At 45.0% G+C, this 20,745-nt stretch overlaps 1 protein-coding gene across 1 annotated transcript in view; it reads left to right on the forward strand.

The window, feature by feature from the left end:
- Positions 1-11,214: 11,214 nt before the first annotated feature.
- The window catches only part of DNAAF9 (dynein axonemal assembly factor 9), a 74,780-nt gene continuing 65,249 nt past the window's right edge, over positions 11,215-20,745 (forward strand). Inside the window, exon 1 of the mRNA XM_074147609.1 lies at positions 11,215-11,729. Coding sequence (XP_074003710.1) covers positions 11,215-11,729 — 515 coding nt within the window. The remainder of the gene's footprint in view (positions 11,730-20,745) is intronic.

Genomic DNA, 20,745 nt, shown 5'->3' on the forward strand with positions numbered 1-20,745 from the left:
ATTTTAGCTTCCTTTTAGCTAGTAAACAGTGAATATTATCGTGCTAGCTAAATAGGAATTGTACTCACACAAACCCCACTTGCATATTGCAGATACATCCTATTCAATACACAATCCTATTTCCTCATGTTATTTTACAGTTAGGAAAATGAACAGCAATGAAATCTCATTTTGTATCACTGGACCTCAGACTTTGTTTTATTATATTGACAGCGCAGCATGAAGGAGCATCATGCTGTTTGCTCCCAAGCATGGAAAAAGGTACAGAGCATCAATATGAAGGGCTTTGCAGACATTTCCGCAGATGCTATCACAGTGATCATCCCCGGCAGCTTCCCCCCTCCTCCCTTTTTAGCTCTGGTCTTGCTTTTATGTAGTCCCCTCCTCTGCATAAAGTGCTTCTCAATTCAAAATCTCTCCCAGCTGGTCGGGGAATAGTTTCTCATCATTGTCCTCAGATCTGCCATGCAAATGCAGCATCTCTGCTGTGCCAGGCGAGCGGCATCCCCCTCCTTCCCCTTGCCCAAGCGCTCTCTAGAAAACAGACAATATTTTTAAGGTATTTTGAAGACAGTATTTTGGCCATTTTTCTGACTCTGGGGCAAGAATGGATAATTTCTAATTACCTCTGATTGCATCTTAAGTGTCCTGTTTTGTGCAGGAAGACATCAGATTTTCTTAATTTTTTCCATTTAGGAAAAAAGCTTTCCCTTTGTTTCCCATAGAACAAAGAAATGTGAACACGCTATTTAAACAGTGAGGGCTAAGCCCATCCCCAGGGTAAAGGCGCTGCCTTAATGGGGTTACATGCAGAAGAAATTTGGCTCAGAGTATGTAATCACTGCCTGAATTAATGAAAAAAGGGTTTCTTTGGAACAGACTGAATAGCCCAGCTGCAGCGATTATCTCGTCACTCATCAGAATGATGACAAAATTAGTTCCAGATATAAAACCGGACAACGGAGTCAAGACACCTAGTGTGTATTTATTTTCCCAGTTAATGACACTTGAGGCTGCCTTTCTGTCCCCATACGTTTTGTGCAGCCTGTGCAGCGTGCTTGTGGCTCACAGCAAAGTGCTGGTGGTTCATGCAAGGCGAGATGGGAACCTGGACACCAGTTTGTGGAAAAATTCACTCCTTTTTCAGGAATCTGCTGCAGCTCCATCTCAGCTCTTCTGGCCAGTCCCCAGCTCATGACCTCTGCAGGCAGCTCCTGCCTTAAAAATGGACATCCCAGCCTGTGCTGGGATGAGCCGCATCGTTGTGCTCATCACTGGGGACACAGGGAGCAGCATTGTCACACCGACTGCAATGTGCACAGATAGTTATCCATCTCTTGTGGACCCACATCTCTCATGTGGCTTCTAGGTGCCCCCACGGTGCCAGTAACAGCCAATATGGGCAACCGGTTTCTTGGGGAAGCCAAACACGGGACTTTTCCCCTGTTCCTGTTTGTGGACCATGGGGCTGAGCCTGCTGCTTCGGTTAACGTCTCTTCCTAAAATGCCGGTTTGCGTGGCTGTGATTTATGTCTCATGGTGACTGTCGAAGCAAAGAAGTCCAGTTGGAAACAGGGAACAGGGACATAGTTTGTTAATAGCTCTGTGCATTGGCTTATGGCTGCTGCCCAACCTCCCTGTGGGTCTTGGAGGCACCAGACATTCGCAAAGGGATCATACTCTACCCCTTGTGAGCAAAGCAGGAGAAAGACTACTCTACAGTAAGACTAAGAAATTTCATTACATATTTAACAGGATTATGAACTAAACACCCCTTCTGCACTGCCTGCTGAGGGACTATCAGCAGGAAGCTTTATCACATGGGGAACTGGCGGCAGAACTGCCCCTGGAAAGACAAGAGCTGGAAAAAGCTGATTTTGACTCAAGGGAGAAAAGCATGGGGGCCCAACAGGGAAATGTTGCATATGGGGTACTGTTTTCCACCTCAAATTTGTTACCAGCACCTCTGCTTGAGCATCCGGAACCTTTTGCGTAGAAGCATCAGGACGGTCACATCCCTGTGTGTTCTCGTGAGCCCGTGATGATGGATTTTTCTTCCTGACACACCTGATGGCATATTTATGATCTAGCACACAGTCATCCTCCTCCTTGCTATCCTCCTAGCCTAACTTCAACATGTCAATGTAATCTTGGCTGGGTTTTGCCCCGGGGTTGGTGCAGGGTGTCCCCAGTAGGTTCTTTGGCACCGAAAATCTCCCCTACGTGTTCACTACTCGCGTAGGCAGCTCCAAGCCTAAAATAGCTAATAGAGGATGTATTCTGTGTTTTGGGGGACTTTTAGCTGGTGGACACATGCTGGTATGTTGCATCTCAGATGCAGCTGCATTGGATAGTGGGGGGAAAAAAGACTGGTAAATTAATTTTTTGTTTTAATTTAAAATATCCACAGGAATGAAAGCTTTTACACAAGGAAAGATTATAATAGCTGCAGTTGATTCACTGCACTCTCTCATTGAAGGGGGCTCATAAGACACTGAGTAGAAAAGCATGTGATTTTTGTAAAGAGGTTTGTTGGTTTTTTTTTTCTTCTGGTATTCAGAGCCATGCAGAGCTTTTGCTTAAATGAAAGCTGCTATTTCAGTTTTGCTTGTGTGCCCTGCATCCCCGTGTGAGTAGCTACTAGAGACCATTTTGTGTATTGTATTTCCAGCTGACAAGTAGAGCTACATAAATAACCCAGCTGCTGCTACTGGGTGTCACGCATGACTTCCAGGAAAGGGCTGACAATGCCCCTTCCCGAAGGAAAGCTGGCAAGTGTGAACCGAAGCAGTGAGAAATCCCCTTGGGAAGAGGCTGCCCAGCTGGCTTGGCGCTGCGTTTCTTGGGGAACAGGAAAACCAGTCGCCTCCTTTCCACGCTGCCCGTCAAACCGAGTGACCTTAGGTGACAGCGACAAGCGTATGTGCTCCGTGGGATTTAACCGCCCCCCTCAGATCACATGTGGGCGATGAAGTGGATGGTGTCTTTGGGGTGAAATACAAAAAGACATTAACATGTGGTTAAAGAGCTGGTGGCACCACTTCCCAGCAAGCCTATTAGCCAATTTGCCTGCTGACCGAGCTCTGGGAAGGTTTCTATGTCTGTGCACTGGGTATTTTAATCTCTCTGCCACTTTATTATTAGTATTATTGCTACTAATGATAATCAATAAATTAAGGCCTATGGGATTTCCCACTGAGATATTGCTCCATTGCATCTAGTACTTCACAAACACTCACTGAGAAAGCTGTTCCTGCTCAAATTACTGTCGCACTGGCTGGGGAAGTTCTCAGGGTAGATAGAAAGTTATAAATCATGATCTTTTAGAGGCTGGTGCAGGTTTAGTGAAAGGGATAAAGAGACCCTAAAGGCTTTTGTCCTCGGGCTGGATTGACTCAATTCCTACCCATGCCCAGGGATGAGAAATCAAGGCTGCTGTTCCTATGGAATTAGGATTTTTTTCTTGTGAAAGAGGTAGGTTTGATCTTTGAACTTAGCCCATGGTGTGTATAACGAGACGGTGATGTTGGCAAAGGTGAAATAATCTGAAGTAATCCTCCAGCCAAGTGCTTCATGCTTGTCCTGCAGCACCTCCCTGCAGTAATTTGGGAGGAAAACCAATGGGAGCTTCTGAACGAAGATGGGGTGATGCAAGACATAAAGTTTCTTCAGTCATGAAGAAGTTGGCTCCAGCAAAGCCCAACCTCTCCAGTCCTCAGTGTTCCATCCTGCAGTGCAGACCAGACAAAAAGCAGATTTTGGGTTGTTATTTCCTAAGATGTGGGGGCAAAGCATAGCTTATGGGGAGCCTCAGGAGCCAGCTGTGTGTAACATCAATGCTGTGTCTTCCCTGTAAGCTCTTCATGGCTGGGTCTTAATTCTAGATGCTTTCCCTTAAGTCTCTTAAGACTCTTTAGCTTATGAAACACAATAAAGGTTGTTCGCTGGCATTGGAATAGAGTTTCTCTGAAGCGTGCCTGCCAGCTCTGATTTTCAGTGGAGATTTCCCCAGCTTGTTAAGCAACACACTGTAGCATTTCACTTTCCAGCTGCAACTGTCCTAGAGGTAGGGAGAGAAGAGTTTATTAGTAAACCAAGATTTACGGCTGGTTACGCCTGTGTACTTTCCAAAGCTTCGTATTGCACAAGGGAACAGGGAAACTCTCAGCAGCTTTCCTTCCCAAGGCTGGGTTTTAGGCTCTGCTTGATGTTTCGCAAATGAGTTGTTTTGTTTTTCTCCCTTGCAGGTGCAAAAGCGCTGCACATCGAAAGGCAGTGAATTCACCAAATACAACATTTTTCGCCACACGTCTTCTTCCAAATCTCCCTAATCATGTATTTAATTTGCAAAGGATCCTTTTGCTAGTGGCTTTAAAGCTAACCTGGTTAGAACAAGCCATAAAATTAAACCACGTTCCTCTAATTTGTCTTGGTAACAGAGGGACATAGCAGCTCGTGAGCCCTGAATGCTGCCATGAAGAGATTCTTGCTGAGAACATCCAAGCCTGGCTATGGCGTGCGCCCGGTAGATCACCAGGATCCATGCTAAACATCAAATCCGTAAATAAATGTCTTGGGAGGACAATGGATTCATCCCCATCCGTCACTGAACAAAACCTGGGAGCTGAGCCCAGAGAGGTGCTTTGGCTTCTGGCTTTGTCCCACTCACGGGTCCCAGCCAGTTCCTACGGCCCCTCCATCAAATGGGGCTGTGCCTGCAAGCTCAGCCTTCCTCTGGACTGAGGCAGGATGGAAGAGGAGGATGGAGTGCTGCTGGTTTTAATTATCACCTTAATTTTCATGGAATGGCAAAAATGAGTTTAATTTAAGTTACCACAGAGGGTGAAGGCAATCACTGCTCGGTGTTTGCTGATCAGACTCCTGGCTTTCCATTGGGCAAGCCAAATTAGAAAAAAAATAGCTTTCCAAATGATCTCATTGCTGTTTCCTTCCCCTGGATCCAACAAACAGAGCATATGGCAAAGTGCACAAGGCACTGCTTCACCAGAGAGCTGGGAAAGTCTCTGGTGTTAAAAAAGAGCAGTGCCTCTGCAGGAGGTCCTGATCAGGAACTGCATTTTGCCAGAAAAGAGATTCAAAAGAAGGCGGCAGCGGTGGCTTGGTGGAATGGAAATTCGTGGTGGAGTCTGAGGACATAAATGTTCTTCTCTGGAGAAAAAGGAGAGAGAGGGGTTAAGAGAAGTTAGGTCCCAATTCCCACTGCACTGTAGTTCCCTTCTCTTTTGAAGGAGGTGCACAGCACTGGACTGAGAACGGAGGTGGGTGGGAAGCCATTGAAGATGTTGACATCGGCAGTATGAATATCTCACTTATATGAAATGTTGGCAAAAGGAGATGAAAAGCTTATGTGGATTTTCCTTTCCTAACATCCCTGGTTTTGTCAGCTCACAACCTTTCTGAGCCAGAAACCGTTGCAAGATGGAAACAGAGAGTCCAAGAGTGCAAAAGTCCAGATAAGCAGAAATACTGGCTGTTTTCTGGGAAAAGTGCTAGGCTAAAGATGGACGGAAATGGTCCCAGAGAGAGAGAAACAGCCTCTGGGAGTCTGTTTAGGAGAGGAAAACTGACAGAAGAGGTGCACCAGTGTGGCATGGCTCATTCATATCTTCATAGAGCCCCTAAAAATTTTGCAGTGTGATGCAATGGAGATAAAGTGAATACAAGCATGCCAACAACTTTTCTTTCTTAGTTGTCTTCTGTGGGCCCTTTAGGAGGAGCCCAGAGCTTTCCAGGGCCACCAGCTGAGGAGCCATGCCAAACGTGGAGAGGCTCAGAGATACTCTTTGCCTACACATCCATCCTTTGAAGACGTTGCATCGCCTGAAGTTGCAGCCTCTCCCCAGCCTGATGTTCGAGGCTGACAGGTAGAGACTTGAGAGTGAGCTAGAGAGCTGTAGAATCAGATGCTGTTGGCTTAAATCATGTTTTAAGAAGAGTATCCCCAGGGAGTGTTGAGAGGAGAGTTCTGGAAGGGCAAAGCACAGTGAGGGGAGGGATTTGAGCCCTGGAGGAAGTAGGACGGGAGAGATGGGAAGCTGTTTCTGGAGATAACAAGAGGCAGGGGAGGCCACACAGCAAGTGCTGTAGGTCCTGGCTTCCTCTGTGCATCCAAGGCTGAAATTACTACATCAAAGGGAGGGAAAGAAGATGAGTGTAGGGCTGGTTGCCTCCAAGTGCTAGTGGCCACCCAACAGGAGGACAGGTGTAGTGCTGAGGGTGGGTAGGTGGTGGCTGTGGGCAAGCACTTTGAGAGGAGCAGGTCCCAGGGAAGTCTTTGAAGTTTGGGGTACAGGGCTCAGGGAGGTTGCACTGTCTCCATCCTTGGTGGACCCTGAACAACCTGGTGTGACCTCATGGCTGACCCTGCTTTGAGAAAGAGTTGGAGTAGAGACCTCCTGAGTTCCCTTCCAACCTGAATTTCCCTATGATCCTGTGATCCTAAGACATAGCCAGACTGTTTACCCTTTGAAGAGCCTTTCCGGGGCGTTAGAGGAGAGAAGTCAGCACATCACCCCAGACAGTTATTTCCTGTCTTTCATCGGACAAAATCCCACACTGGTAAATCTGACACTACCAAATAGCTTTAGAAAATGCTGCTTTTAACCTCCAGGGTCCCACAGCGAGTGTGTAGATGAGATCTGAGTTTTACTCCATGGGCAGAGTAACACAATGGAAATGATGCTGGGCAGAAATTTAGAAAATAATAAAATTCCTTTTTTCATCAAGAAGTGTCATAGTGTAGTACCTGAAGATGTCATGTCCTGGACTGTGTTGGGATTAAGAAGCCATGGCACTAAATTATCCTCAGGAAGGGTCGTTCCCCAGTCTGGCGGCAAACATTTCCCTGCTCCAACCACCATTGAAGAAGTCAAGGCAACTTCATTGTTGTCCACCAACAGCCCCAAATTCAGATTTCTCTACCTGTGTGGGGTTAGCTATTGCAAACAGAACATCTACTAAACCTCTTCAAGTTCATAGTCACCCTCAGCTTCATCCGCCTCTTAGCCAAATTCTTCATTTACAAAGGGTAGTGGCTATAAGAAAAAAAGTCTGGGTAACTCTGGGTCATCATGGCTATTTTTGCAATACGTTTCCTGTGCTTGCAGGATCTCAGTGCTTTGTGTCTCCATCATCTCCTGCATCTCCACCCTGTGTTTCATGGGTGCGTGGTGCCAGATTAATGGTGTTATAAACATGCAGACCTCAGCTTGCTAGAGAACTAACTCACCTTTTTATTTTCTTTGACTTGGGGGCTGCCTTTTGCAATGAGAAAAAACAGGTAATTTAAGGGTAGAGGAAATCTTAATCTCTCTCCTCCCAAAATAGCACTTGAGAAGAACTAATATCTTTTAGCCTAAAGAACTTGGATAAATCAAGTAGTTTTTTTATTGCCATCAAAATTTATTATTTAATTTTCCCTCACAAGGTAAAAAGTGTGAAACTTTTGTTACAGTCTTGTTTTTTCCCTGTCTGGTGCTATTTATAAATTTTTCATGAAGATCTCTGTAGGTAGCAAGTTTGTTCTCGGTACGAACATCCACTGCTCTTAGGACACTGCCTGGAGGGTGGACTCTGCTGAAACATTTATGGGACCACATAAACACAACAGGATCCCATAAATCTGAACAGAAGGGAGGAAAAACAATCCTTATGAAAAACAGCAGGTAACTACCTTGGTTTTTTACTACACAAGTATGGCACACTTTGTTTTTTCTCTCTAAGTCTGAATTATTTCCTTAGAAGTGCTGTTGTGGTGGGAAAATGGCTCACATGCTTAATGTTACTTAGGGATAAGAAGAAAAAAATTGAAAGCCCCAAAAGATGGATCCTTGGCTCGTAGGAAGCTGGAAGCTGACAGTGAGATTTCTGTAAGCCATAAAGCTATTCTGTTTGGTTTTATTTGTAGCCGTTGTGCTGTTACTGCTACCAGTTACCAGCTGCATCTCAGCTGTGCCTGCCACCACAGTGAGAGCCAGAGCTGGACCTGTGACCCCTGGTTTTATTTCTGGGGTTGCCTCTGCCCAGTCAAACACAAGGGATGGAGACAGGTATTCCTGCTGATAAACTGGGGTTCCACCATCCTGGAAAGTTCTCCAGGATGGCTTCTAGACGGCTCCTCGGCATGCACCAGGACATCAAAGCCTTCCCGCAGCTGATGAACCCAGCAGCCCACGCCTTTTACAGGGAAGGGATGTGCATGTGCCGGTAGTGTGGGATGTATACAGTAATTTTTTAGTAAAATGCAGCCTCAAGCCTCATAAGGATCCAGTAGCCCAGGGTGAGAAGTTTAGGTGTCCCTCATGGGTGGGGAACAGAGGATCTCTGCAGGGTCATGTCATGGAGCAAACCCCATCTATTTTTGGCCTCTGTGTATCCAGCATCAGTGCAGCAGATGCAGCAGGGATTTACTAAAAATAAAAAGGTATTCACAGGAGAGGGTGAAAAGGCAGCTGTTTCCATAGGCAGATGCCAACGTTGAGGTACCCAAGCTGAAAGCACAGCTAGAGAGAGCCCTATCAGGTCAAGTGAACAGAGACTTAACCCAGATTTGGTGGTTTACTGTTGGACAAGATCTGGGTCAGGAGGACCCACCAAGGAACATCAGCAGCAGCTTTCCCCCTTTTCCAAAGCACTCTGCTTTCCTCTTCCTTTCCTTGACTATTGTTATGGATTTCATTCAGCTTTTGCAGGCTTCAAAATGTGGAACAATAGTGGGACAGCGAAGCTCAGGAAGCCAGCGAGCAGGAACAACAGCTGACATTGTGTCCTTTCCCAGCCGTGCTGCCAGACACCCCTTCTCCTTCCCTCCTTCTCCAGGAAGCCTGACCTCTCTGTTGTTTTGTTTTTCTAGGCTGTTGATCTGCTTTTGCATCACTCTGCACCCAAGAGAAATGCAAGGCTGCAGGTAACAGCCCGGTGCAATGCCCCAGTGGTGTAAAATGTCTTCCCTTGTTGACTGTAAGAAGAGCCTTGGGGGCAAAATGGCACTAACTTCTGCCCTGAGAAGATCCCTTTCCCCTCTCCTTTCGTCTCTCACCCTAGCCTTGCTGTGTTTATGGGGCTCTGGAGCTCTGCAGGCACATGAACACCCCTGTCATGATGGATCATGGCCATCAGGCTCTTGGTTGCATGCCAAGGAGAAGATGGAAGGAGCCAACACAGCACCCGAATGTTATGGATGGTGCTTGTTGCAGGGAAAGGACAGCAGGGACATGCTGTTAAGACATGTCCCCTTCCCTGCATGAGCAATGGATGCAGAGGGAGCCTGGGAAAGACTTTTGGAGACTGATGGTTCATGGACTAGGACACGGATGACTGGCAGGAACTCTGAAGGACTCTGCCCCATTCAGCATACAACAAAAAGAGGCAGGAAGGACTTTTGGGAGCTTTCTAGAGGGAAGCCAAGGGTTTTTAGCAATGCTGACAAACACCAAACGTATCTGCTTTTCCTTTTGGTGCTTCAGTTCCCACTGCTGGTGTTGCCTTAGCAAGCTCATTTCAAAGCATGTCCAGAGGGCTCAAAAGATAGGTAGAGCTCGGGATTGAGATGGTGCCAACTCCCCATCAGCACATGGGATGGGGCTGGGTGGTATAACCTGTGGCTTAGGGACATCTGTGTATCAAACCCATCTGAGCTTTATCAGTGAGGCCAGCTAAAACGCTTCCTGGTTGCCCCCGGGCAGCTGGGTCATGGCCCAGCATATTTATCTTGTCTTCTCTGCTCTGCGGCAGTGAGCAAAGTCCAATTTGGGTTTTGGGGAAAAAAAGAAATTACGCTTTGGAACATGTTCTCACCTGCACTGAGCTAAGAGCAGGGGCAGGTGAGGGGGTGAGGGCACAGAGCCCTCCATCGCTCCCCACGTGTCCCCAGTTTGCATTGGGGTCCATTGCAAAGCAAAAAGGAGTTTGCTTTTAGCAGCCCATATCTCCACCACACCCAAAGGCTGCAGATTTAGGCCTTTTTCCTGCTCTTGGCAAATACTAGCGTAATTAAAATAAAATGCAGGCAAGTGGTCTCTACCTCGGTCTCCACCAGGGATGAGGAACCAGGGTGATTAATGGGGACAGCAAGCCATCACAGATTAATGTTGGGCTTTCGGGGGGGGGGGGGCGGGGAAGCACCACATGGGGGGATGAGAGCAGCTACAGCAATTTCAGGTTTTCTTCATGCTTACTCAACCGCTTGTCATGCCGTGGGGCAGTTTTCCTTTCCTTCTGGGCTATGATGACGAGGCAGGAGGATGCAGGAGGAGAAGGATGTGTTCCCCATAGCTGGGGGATGCGTGATTAATAGGTTTTAAGCCACGTGCCCCTGCACAGTTCATTAAACCCTGGCTCCAGATCCTTCCCCACATCGTGCTGACCTCAGTCCTTTAACGATAGATACTTGGAGGTGTTTGTGTGTGGGACCTACAACCCCCGCCCCAGCATCACAGTGCTGGAAGCTGGGTGTGCTGGCTCATTTTATTTTTTGCGATGATGCAACACACAGGCCCAAGGGGCTGGCAGAAAGACGCAGTAGCACCGGAATGGGAAAGACTGGGGAAGGGAGGGTTGAAGTCCAGAGCCTGTGGCGAGGCCGGCACCTCCGAGGTGGGCAGGACAGGACAGGACAGAGGAGGCAAAACTCATCCATGTTTGCAGGAGGGGCCGGTGGCTCTGCGCTCCTCACACCCCGAATTTCTGGTGTAAAGTGAATAAAAGGTGTCCATGAGGGTGGTTGCGCTGGTGCCAGGACACAGCCAGCATGGAACGGGGTGATGTGCAGATGGGTGCTGGCTGGAAATATGGGGGGCAGGGGGCATATTTTGGGAGGGGAGGAACAAAAGTGGGACCATGTGAGATAGCGGAGGTGCTGGTGACTCACCCCAGAGGGGTGCCCAGACGGGGCTGCCATGGTTTTGGGGCACGGAGGTGCGGGGAAGGGTAACTGGGGAGGGATTTACATGGGGGGTGAAATGCTGGGTGGCCATGGGGGTTCGGGGCATGTCCATGGGCGTTTGCGGGTGCAACGCCTCGGGAGAGGCCAGGGGACACGGTCCCGCGGGGCTCCGTGGGCTCCATGTCACACCGTCCCGCCGGGCTCCAGGGGCGGGGTCCGGGTCACCTCGCCCCGCGGGCCTCCCGAGGCTCCGTGGGGGGTCCGTGTCACACCGTCCCACGGCGCTCCGGGGGGTCGGACGAGCCCACGCCATGGCGTGGGGGGGGGGCGCTGTGGTGGGGGTTGGACGCGCCCACGAACGGCAGCAGCGGTTAGTGGAAGGAGCCTCTGTGCGCGGGGGTGTGTGCGCGGGAGGGGGGACGGACATGAGTTGGACAAGCCCATGCCACGGGGAGGGGGGAGCCAGGCGTACCCGCCGCTGTGTTTGCGCCCAGCTGTGGACGGCGGTAGAAGCCTTCCCGGCCCCGCTGCCTGTGACAAGAGGAGAAGTCGGGCGGAACCCTGCGCGGCCGGGAAGACGGAGACCGCGGGCACTGGCGCGGCCTTGCCACGGCCTCTCTCCCCTGCGGCGGGGAGCGCGGTGGTGCGTGCGGCGCGGGGCGGGGCAAGGCGGGGCGGGGCGCAACGCAACGGCTGCAGTGCCACCGGCTCCCTCCTCCAGCCGTCGCATCGCCGTCGCCATGGCGCTGTGCGGCCGCTCTGCGCTCCTCCAGCCGGCCCCGCGACCTTCGTCCCGCCGCCCCCGGGCCGCCGAGGCCTTCGTCAGGTAACGGGCGGCGGGGTGGAGGGGAAAGTCGCCGGGGGGAGGGCTCTGGGGGTAGGAGGGGAGTCGCTGAGGAGCTGACAGGGAGGGGCCGGGCCGGGCTTTGGACTGCTCTCAGAGGGATAGTGGGGTGGGACCGGGTGCTGAGGGGGGGAACTGAGGAGCCAGGGGTGTGAAGGAGGCTGGGGGCATTGAAGGGGCTGTATGGAAGGGGGATGGGGTATTGTGGGAGCTGGGGGCACCGCGGGGGGTAATGCCGAGGTTTTTGGGGAAACTGATGGGGAAGGGTTGAGGGCGTTAAGGGGTTTGGTGGGGGAGAAACTGAGAGCTGTGGGCACTGAAGGTGGTGATTGTGGGGAAAATAGGATGTTGAGGGCGTTGGGGTGGGCTGGTGGGAAGGATGGGGGGCGTTAAGGGCTTTGGAGGTGCTGGGGTAGGCTAGAATAGAGGGGTTGGGAACATTAAGGAGAGGTTTTGTGGTGTGCAGGGGGCATTAAGGAGCTTTGTGGGGTATTGCAGGGGTATTAGGAGTCATTAAGGAAATTGGGGTGGTTATGGGGGGCTGGAGCATTAGAAGCAGCATGTGAGGGCCTGGGGCTGTGGGTGGAAGGGATGGAGCATTGCATCATGGAGGGTGGCCAATTTTGCTGGTGGCTACTGGCAGAAGAGTGTTGATGGCCCTGACAGGATGGCAGGCAGGGGCCTGACTTGACCTCTTGGGTGTAGGGATCAGTGAATCCTGAATCCCAGTGAAGGAGGGTGTGTTGGAGGCTGCGATGGATTGAAGAGCAAAAAGAAAGGTTTGGGGACCTTGGAGAAGGGCTGGTCTGGAGAGAGTGGGCTTGGGGCAGCGTTACTGCGGGGAGCTAAGCCTGGGTCTGGTTTGGGAGGGGATGGGTGTGAGGCTACTTGGAAGTAAGGAAAAAAGGGCCTGGGAAAGGTAGGAAAGCCGAATTAGGGTAGGGATAGCAGAGATTTGGGAGGTGTTGAGGGATTATGGAGAGAAAGGAGATGGTGTATTTGTGTGGGCACCTGCTGGGTAGCTTGTGGAGAACTGCTTGAGGGTATGAAGGCAATAACATTCTCTGAGCTTCAGAAATATGGGGGATAGACCTTAAGAAGAGATACGGCACGGGGACATGTTAGATGATAGCGTTGGCTCTCTGGGAGCTCAGGTGTCAGCTCAGGTATCTTTAGGTTGCTGGAGCTCCATTTCCTTTTAAAGACTTAAGGTGCACTCGTGTGTGTATTAGGCTACAGTGTATTATCTGAAATGTCTGGATATCACGAAGAACAACCCAGGAACTGAAGTGCTTGATGCTTTCAATAGTTATAGCACAATAGATGGAAGTATTCACCAGTGTAAAGTCAGGTAATGGAGTAACTGGGACATTGCATGTAAATTTCAGAACTGCACGTAAATTGCAGACAAACAGTTGACCAAGCTACCTGGGTATTAAAGTGGGTCAATGTTTGCTGTAGAATTTCAATCAAAAAAACCCAAGTTTTTTATATTTTGTACAAGAAAGGAATAAAAGCATTTTCACTTTTCAGATTGTATGCCTGTGAAATGAGAAATTCTGCACTGTGAGAGAGAAATGGAGGTCGTTCTGTTTTCTTGAAATAATGAACATGGCTGTTCTGTGACGGTTATGTTCCTTCTCTGCCTGCAGTTAGAAATTGAATTGATCATAAGAGGGAAGCAAAAGTGACCTCTTCAAATAATTTTTTTCACTTAATTTATTATCTTATTTGTTTAGGAAGAGCTTAATATTTGTTTAAAGCTGGAAAGGACCTAAAAATTCATAATCAGTAACAACATACCAAGATGTAAAAAAAAAAAACGCAAGCTGAAAGAGAAAATGGTTTCCACTCAAGCCTCTCTCTTTATGAGTGATTTTTGTAATCTGAGATCCTGCTTTAGAGTTGTCATGAGAACATTCAGACTCTCTGAACATCTGCAAGCTTTTGAGCTCCACTGGGAGATCCAGACAGCATCTGTAATTTGGCATGTTTGTAGGAGGCATGTCATCCGTTAATTTTTTTCCTCCTCAACATTTGTTCTTGTGCAGTTTTTTTTTTTTTTTTTTTTCAGGCCAGATGGAGGCAGGGAGGCCAGTGTTTGCAATAAATTTCCCAAGCAGTCAGCAGATACCAGGCAGTTAATAAAAATAACTTAAAAAAACTCCACAATCTGTTACCCTCCTCCCCTCACCCCTGAATCCCAAACAGGAATGGAAAAATTCTTAAGACTATATAAAGAATAGAGAAACGGCCAGAGATAATTCTTGGAGTTCTTCCACATACTTTAGAGTTTTGGTCTGCAGTATGGTGTGTTGAGAGCTGGCGTTTACCACAGCGACCCTAGGCATTGTAACAACAAAAGGAAGTAATGAATGCTTTTGTAAATAAAAAGAAAAAAGCCCTTAACTCGAGATTAGTATTGTCCAAAAAGGGTATGCCTTTTAAGATGATGATGATGTCATGTTTCATATGTCTGTGTTTAGTGGCGAATGAGTGTTTCCCTTAAGAATACATGCATTTCTGAACAAAATTTCTATTAAGTGCTTTGGTTAAATATCACCATCTAAAATCAATGTAAATTTGTTCTATTTGGTAGGGCTTTGGACCCACCCAATTTTGCATTACCTTTATGTAAAGTAGAGTAGGCAAATCCTTGTTATTAATTACTCATGTTTGTAACATAACACAGATTGGTTCTCACTGTGTGTCTATGTGGGGAAATGCAAAATGAGTATTTGGCTTCATTTTTGTGTTGTCTCTGTCTATGTCCCTTAATATTATCGTCCTCTAAACCATTCTGGTTTCAATCATATAGTGGTTAAGTATGTGGCTTTTTGCCTGCAGCTTCAGAGGAGCAGTCAGTGGGGTGTTTGGGGACATGGCGGTGCAGGGACGAAAGACTTGTAGTTTCCCAACCAGTTTTAGCAGGGGACATGTCTGTGTTGAAAGATTAACAGTTTGTATCCATGTGTTCCTTATGTTATTATGCTGAGGTTCAGGATTTTGTCATAGCGCAGTTTCACCAAAATTTTTTTAAGTAATGCACTGTATTTTAGCTGTGCAAAGAAAGCACTAATTTAACTTGCTGAAGTACTTGGGGGGGGAGAGGAACGACACCCATTTCTTGAATATGGATGATTTTCTACCATGTTAGGGAAGTAAGATGGCTTAGGGTCTGTTGAGTGCTAGTCTGTGGCCAAAGTTAAGAGGAATGTGGGACTGTATGGTTGATAGGAATAGGGAGGTAGAAGAAGTGCTTAGGAAGAAAAGTTGCCAAGGAGAGGAGCAGAGTGATTGTATTAATTTGGCTGCCTGTGGAGCTTCAGCTGAAGTGATCATTCGTCTTGAACTGATGGCAGAGCATCTGGCTTCATGCTTTGTAGCCACATGGCTGCTGTGGTAGTGGTCCAGTAATGGGCTCTGAAAGTAAATTTAGTCTTAAGGCACTGCAGCTTAACTTCTGATTTCTGCTGAAGTACTAGACACTTGCCTTGTCCTTCTGATCAGAGATTGACTGATGGCAGAATAATTACACTGCAGCTGCTAGTCTTCCATACTACTTCATATATTGCCATTTTCTCAGGTGATAATGGAATTTTTTTGGGGGGAATAGCTGGCATTCTCAATAACATGCTGCAATTAAAGTGGAAGTACAGAGCTGGTGTTTGTAAATCAGTCTATTAAACAGAGAATGCGTGAAGGCTGGAGGTCTAACTGGTACGTACGTGGGTTTAGGTGATGGGCAACCTGTCATTTGATTGCACCCATGGAAGAACTTCATTTCATTTCCAGCCCATTAGCTGCTGTTGGTCCTACCTGCGAGTTGCTCACAATGAACAAGTATTCTGAAGCGCTGCACTATCCAACGTGGTTGTAAAAAATACCAGTATGAATACTGATGTGCAGTCTTAATAAATAGTGCTGCTGTTCAGATGTGCTGAAGTGCCAAAGATCCTTATAATTTGCAACCGGCATTGAGTAGTCCCAAACGTTCAGTAAGGAGAGGTTCATGCCTGTTCGTGGGCGCTTGAAGTCTCTGAATTACAGAATTAAATATTACTACCCAGTTAAAGTCAAGAAGCAAGGAATTTGGTCCTGTGAAGTGCACGCAGAATTGAAATGTCTTCCTTTACATCCAGTTTTAATATTTGCTACTTACTGTTGCTAAACGTGCTAGTTCTTAAAGTTGCTAGATCTCCTTTTTACAGTTAAGCACCCTATGTTCATTGTAGAGAAATTTTGAAAATAGCTGGAAAACTGTCATGTATTTTAAGGTGGGTGAATGCCATTGTCTTTTGTGAGTGCCATGCAGTAAAACAGAGTTATTTTGATGAGCTAAGAAAATAAAAAACAAAACTGAGAAAGCATGTTACTGTTCAAGCTAGATAGTAAATTTCAAATAAAGTGCTTTGGAAATTAATGAAATTCTGAGAGCCTTTAACTCAGTCTGACTTCTGTTTTCTTTTTTCACAAATACGTTAAGATGGAGATAATGTCAGACTGTGGGGAAATCCAGGGAAATCCCATACTCTGATATAAGCAGAAATAATAATGTTTCTGGTAGAAATCCTGAGGTCAACAAAAGGCCCATGAAAAATAAACTTGATTTTTTTGAGGGTAGAGTGGAAACAGATGGTAGTAGCAACAAGTTAATAAGAAGTGAGATTTGGAAAGAAATAGAAAAGGTTTTATCTTTCCATTTTATTTATTTTTAAAAATCAAGTACTTAATGTTAAAGCTAGTGTCTGTCTTAAGCAGACAGCATGAATCTATTGAAGCCATTCCCTGAAGATGAACCTTGTTAATGTGAGGATTTGCACAAGCTTGCCAGGGGTGTCTCAGATTTTTCCCCTTGTTCGCTGCTATCTATCAAAGCTTTACCACGTGTGGGTTTTTAAGACTGCCTAGCCTTTGTGGGGGAGGAGCGTAACATCTGCCAATATGAAGAAAAACATACTCAACAGAGTGAAATCACATCCTTTGTCAGCTGAATTGCATGTTAACCACAGCTGTGGCCATCCCAGACATATGGTAAACCGGCCTGTGTAAATCAATTGGGAATCAATCAGGGATCAATGCTAAAACCGTTGCTGCATTGGTACCACTGGATTACGATAGCAAGCTTGGGCACAGAATAAATTCAGCTAGCAGCAAGGGATGCAGAAAAAAGTAACATGTTGTGGAAACGTAAATAAAATAAGAATTAAAATACTGTGTGGCGTTATTTAAAAAACACATTTGTTCTTTCTGTTTGAGAAAAGCACAGTTGTTAGTATTCTCTTTATTTTTCAACATACATTGCTTGCAGCACTGTGTCTGTTACTAAGTTGTGACAGGCTAGACTGTTGTAAAGCAAGGTACTTTGCATAATTAGTACGAAGACATGTGAACAGATGAGCACTAATTCTTAGAAGTTAATGATTGTCAATTATCTTCGTGGGTTTTTTTTTTTTTTTTGGATCTAGTCCAAGATTAGCATAATGTCAAGTACCTCAACGTATAGTTTCTTAATTGGCCCAAGCACACTTTATTGCCAGATGCCACCCTAAAATGTGGCTTTGCCTTCTGACCTGCTTTCATCAGCAGTCAGATCAGCTTGCTGATGTTTGAAAGCTTTTTTTTTTTTTTTTTTTTTTTTTAATTCGTGGGCTAGAGTTTGTTTGGATCTGTAAGCTGATCTGACTTGACACATGGCTTCGAGATTGTTAGATTGTTAGTGCAGATACAAAGGCAGTGAGAAGGGCCAGACAGCCCCTTGCAGCACCGTGGGCTCTTAGACTGGCTTAAGCCAATGTGGAAATTGCATCTTCTGTTCAAAACTGCATGTTGGAAAAATTCTCACTTCACCTACTTCAAGTCCTTACTACTTCTAAAGCAGCCTGGTTGTAGTTATATCATTGGATGTGGTTGGAATACACCTACACCTTCTCATTGAAGTCCATTGAAGAATTTTGGGATTTCCTTAGAAGGGCTTCATGTAACTGGGTTTTTGAACACACCTAATGCTGATTTGTCAAGATCAAGCTACTGTAACATTTAGTTGTAGTTACATACATGGTAGATCCAGAGCCACGTCTTCCAGGAAGGCATCCTGAAGCCCAGAGGGTTACACCATTGTGTGGAGGTTGTTCTTTGTTGTTTCTGTTTGAAATTGTGTTACTGTGGTAAAATGCAAAGGATTAAAAAGTCAGTACCCTTGCTAGGGCGCTTGTTTTGGAGGCGGGAAAAGTAATGGAATTTTGTTCCCAGGATGGTTTCTTTGTTTTTGTCAGATGACTGTTTAATGTGAAATGCAAGAAAATGCCATTTTTGTCTCTGACTTTATACAGAGTTTAGCCTGTATTGTTTAAAAGCATGTAGTAAGAATTCTAATTATCCTCTTCAGAGTTTCTGAAGAATGTCATTCTTCAGACACAGAAGTCTTCTGTTTTTAATGTCAGCCTTTGAATGTAATGATTTATACTTGCTTGAAATGTAGTTGAAAATATTTCTGTGAAGATTTTCCAATGATTTCTTTCATAGAAACCACTTCTTTAAACAAGGCAAGAAAAAATATTCTGTTGAAGGCTGTTTAATATTGATTGAAATAAACATCTTTATGGTCATACATCTCATTATGAACTAATGAATATATAGTTTGCCCTGCGCTTTTTGCTTTTATGTCAGTCCTGTCTCCTGAAGGAAATGTATCACTGACATTCAACTTTGCTTGGCAGAAATTTCTCAGCAGCTTAATCTGAGAATTTTATATATTTTAAGGAGTGCACCAAAGTTATAATATCTATGAAAGATAAGGAAACTAATTGTAGGAGAGTAAAATCCCGAACCTTAAATCAAAACTTGAGGGGGAAAAAATGCCCAGCCCAGAACAAACATGCAAGTACTTTCCTCCTCCAATTTCTCCTACCTACTCCCCTTCCCCTTCCAATTTACTTGAACAGATCAAAAAATGCTTTCACAGAGTTCAAGAATACAGAAACATTGTGTATTTTCCTTTGCTCTGCTCTGGTCCCAATGCACAGGCTCATTACTCTAATTTTTCTTTTCAGGTGATAAGTGTGTTTGGTCAGGTCTCCCTTTTGTCAAAGTTGTTAGTGTGAAGGTAAAATTTGATGATCTAAGGAATAACTTACCTTGTATCATGTAGTAATATTTTATAATAAATGGGTGTATCTTTCCCCAGGAATTGCTTAGGAGTTTCCGTACTTGTTCTTTGTCAAATGTAGTTCTAACCACTCTTTTCTTCTTTTGAAAGTGATCAGTATAGGGGAAAAAATTAATAGTAAAATCAAGGTATATATTTATGCTGTATTTATAATGCATAAGAGGTTTTAAAAATATATTGCAATCCAGACAAACCCATCTTTGGCTAGAAAATTCTTAAATTTGCCTTGAGAGTAAAAGCTGAATGTAAGTAGTAGAGGGATTTTTGCATCTTGTTTCTGAGAGCAGTTTAATGACAATCTACCTCTTGAACCTTCGGTTTGGAAGCATTCATAATATTTTTTTTCTGATGACAGTTTCTTTTCTCACTCTGAGCAGAAGCAAGAAGATGCATCCTCTGATATGGTAAATGTTTTATTAAAAGTCAGTTTGGAAGCTGGTTATTGTCACTGGAGAAGTCCTTGGGCATTCTTTCTCATGGTCCTCAATCTGTCCTTCAAAAAACCTTGGGAAGCAAGGGTTTCTCTTAAACAGTCCTTTGCAGATAAGTTGTGAAGCATTTTTGTTTTCATGCAGGCTTTGCCTGTATGTAAAGTTGCTTCCATTTTCTTGTGTTTTATGGAGACTCTAGCAATTCTGCTTGCCTGCAGCTGGTCCTTAAATAATTGTAGCCTTGTTTGCATATTAACAAATGAAGTTAGTCAAATTTGTTTGTACCCATAGTGAATAGTCAGCATTTTTTCCTACTCTTGATCTTGTGACATGGGAAGTATAAAAATGCAAGCCCTGTATAGCTTGCCATAGTGGATCTTCACTCATCTAGCTAGTCTGGGGTCCTGTTTAATGGTGGGATGAAAATCTTCAGAACAAGATAAAAATCTTAAGATTGGGTAGCTGTGAGATTAGATTTTAAGTTAGGTTTTAAAGAACTAAAAATTAGAAGTTGCTAAAATGTGCAGCGTGAAGTTCAATGTTTCTTTCATGGACTTCATAGCATCACCTATATGGGCAACAACATCTTATAATACCCAATTAAGTGTCTTTTTGCTTTCATCATTGGCTTTAATTTCTGTATCTCACAATGGATCAAGGTATCTACTCATCCATACAGTGTATAATATGAATCAGAAAGTTTCAGGAAAAAAATAGAGGGAATTCAGATGTCAAATAGGCAGCCTAAAATTGGGAAAAAATAAAACTGGAGTGTTTTGCACTGATTTGTATTTCCTATGAAAGTATCTTCAAATGTTGTCTATCTTCTGTTGTGAATATTTGAATTGCACTTAGATTAGCTATAATGTAAATCTTTTGTGTTTGTTCTGTCTTTCAGACAAAGTATAGCATGATATTTGTAGTATCACTGGAAAGATCTGTTTGCTTTTCACTGGGTTTATGTAACTCTGAATATAAGAATTCTTGTTTATTTGAACAAATCATAAATTTAGCTCTGTTACAGTGTTGCTGTAAGAGACATTTGTTTCCTAGAACTGAACAGCTCATAGTTATATAAACAAGACTGTGAACAAGAAAACGCATTCAGTAATATCAGCAGTGAAATTTCTTGCCTTCTGTCTGCATGAAAACAAGCTCACAAAATGTTGCCTAGAAGCAGAGATTATGTTGCTTTCTGTCTGGATACTGTAGCTGATTTTTTTTGCCTGGCTTAAAGGTACATATTGGACAACTAAATTAAAATTTATATAATAAACAATTAATTTTGATTGTGAAGATCTTGGCAAGACTTGATAGTGTTTCATTTCTTTTTAATGTAGATTGTCAAATATTTAACTTTAGGTTTATATTTTTCCGTCACTGTTCATTTTACAAAAAA

This window comes from Numenius arquata, chromosome 5, assembly GCF_964106895.1.
Source record: "Numenius arquata chromosome 5, bNumArq3.hap1.1, whole genome shotgun sequence".
Taxonomy (NCBI): Eukaryota; Metazoa; Chordata; class Aves; order Charadriiformes; family Scolopacidae; genus Numenius; species Numenius arquata.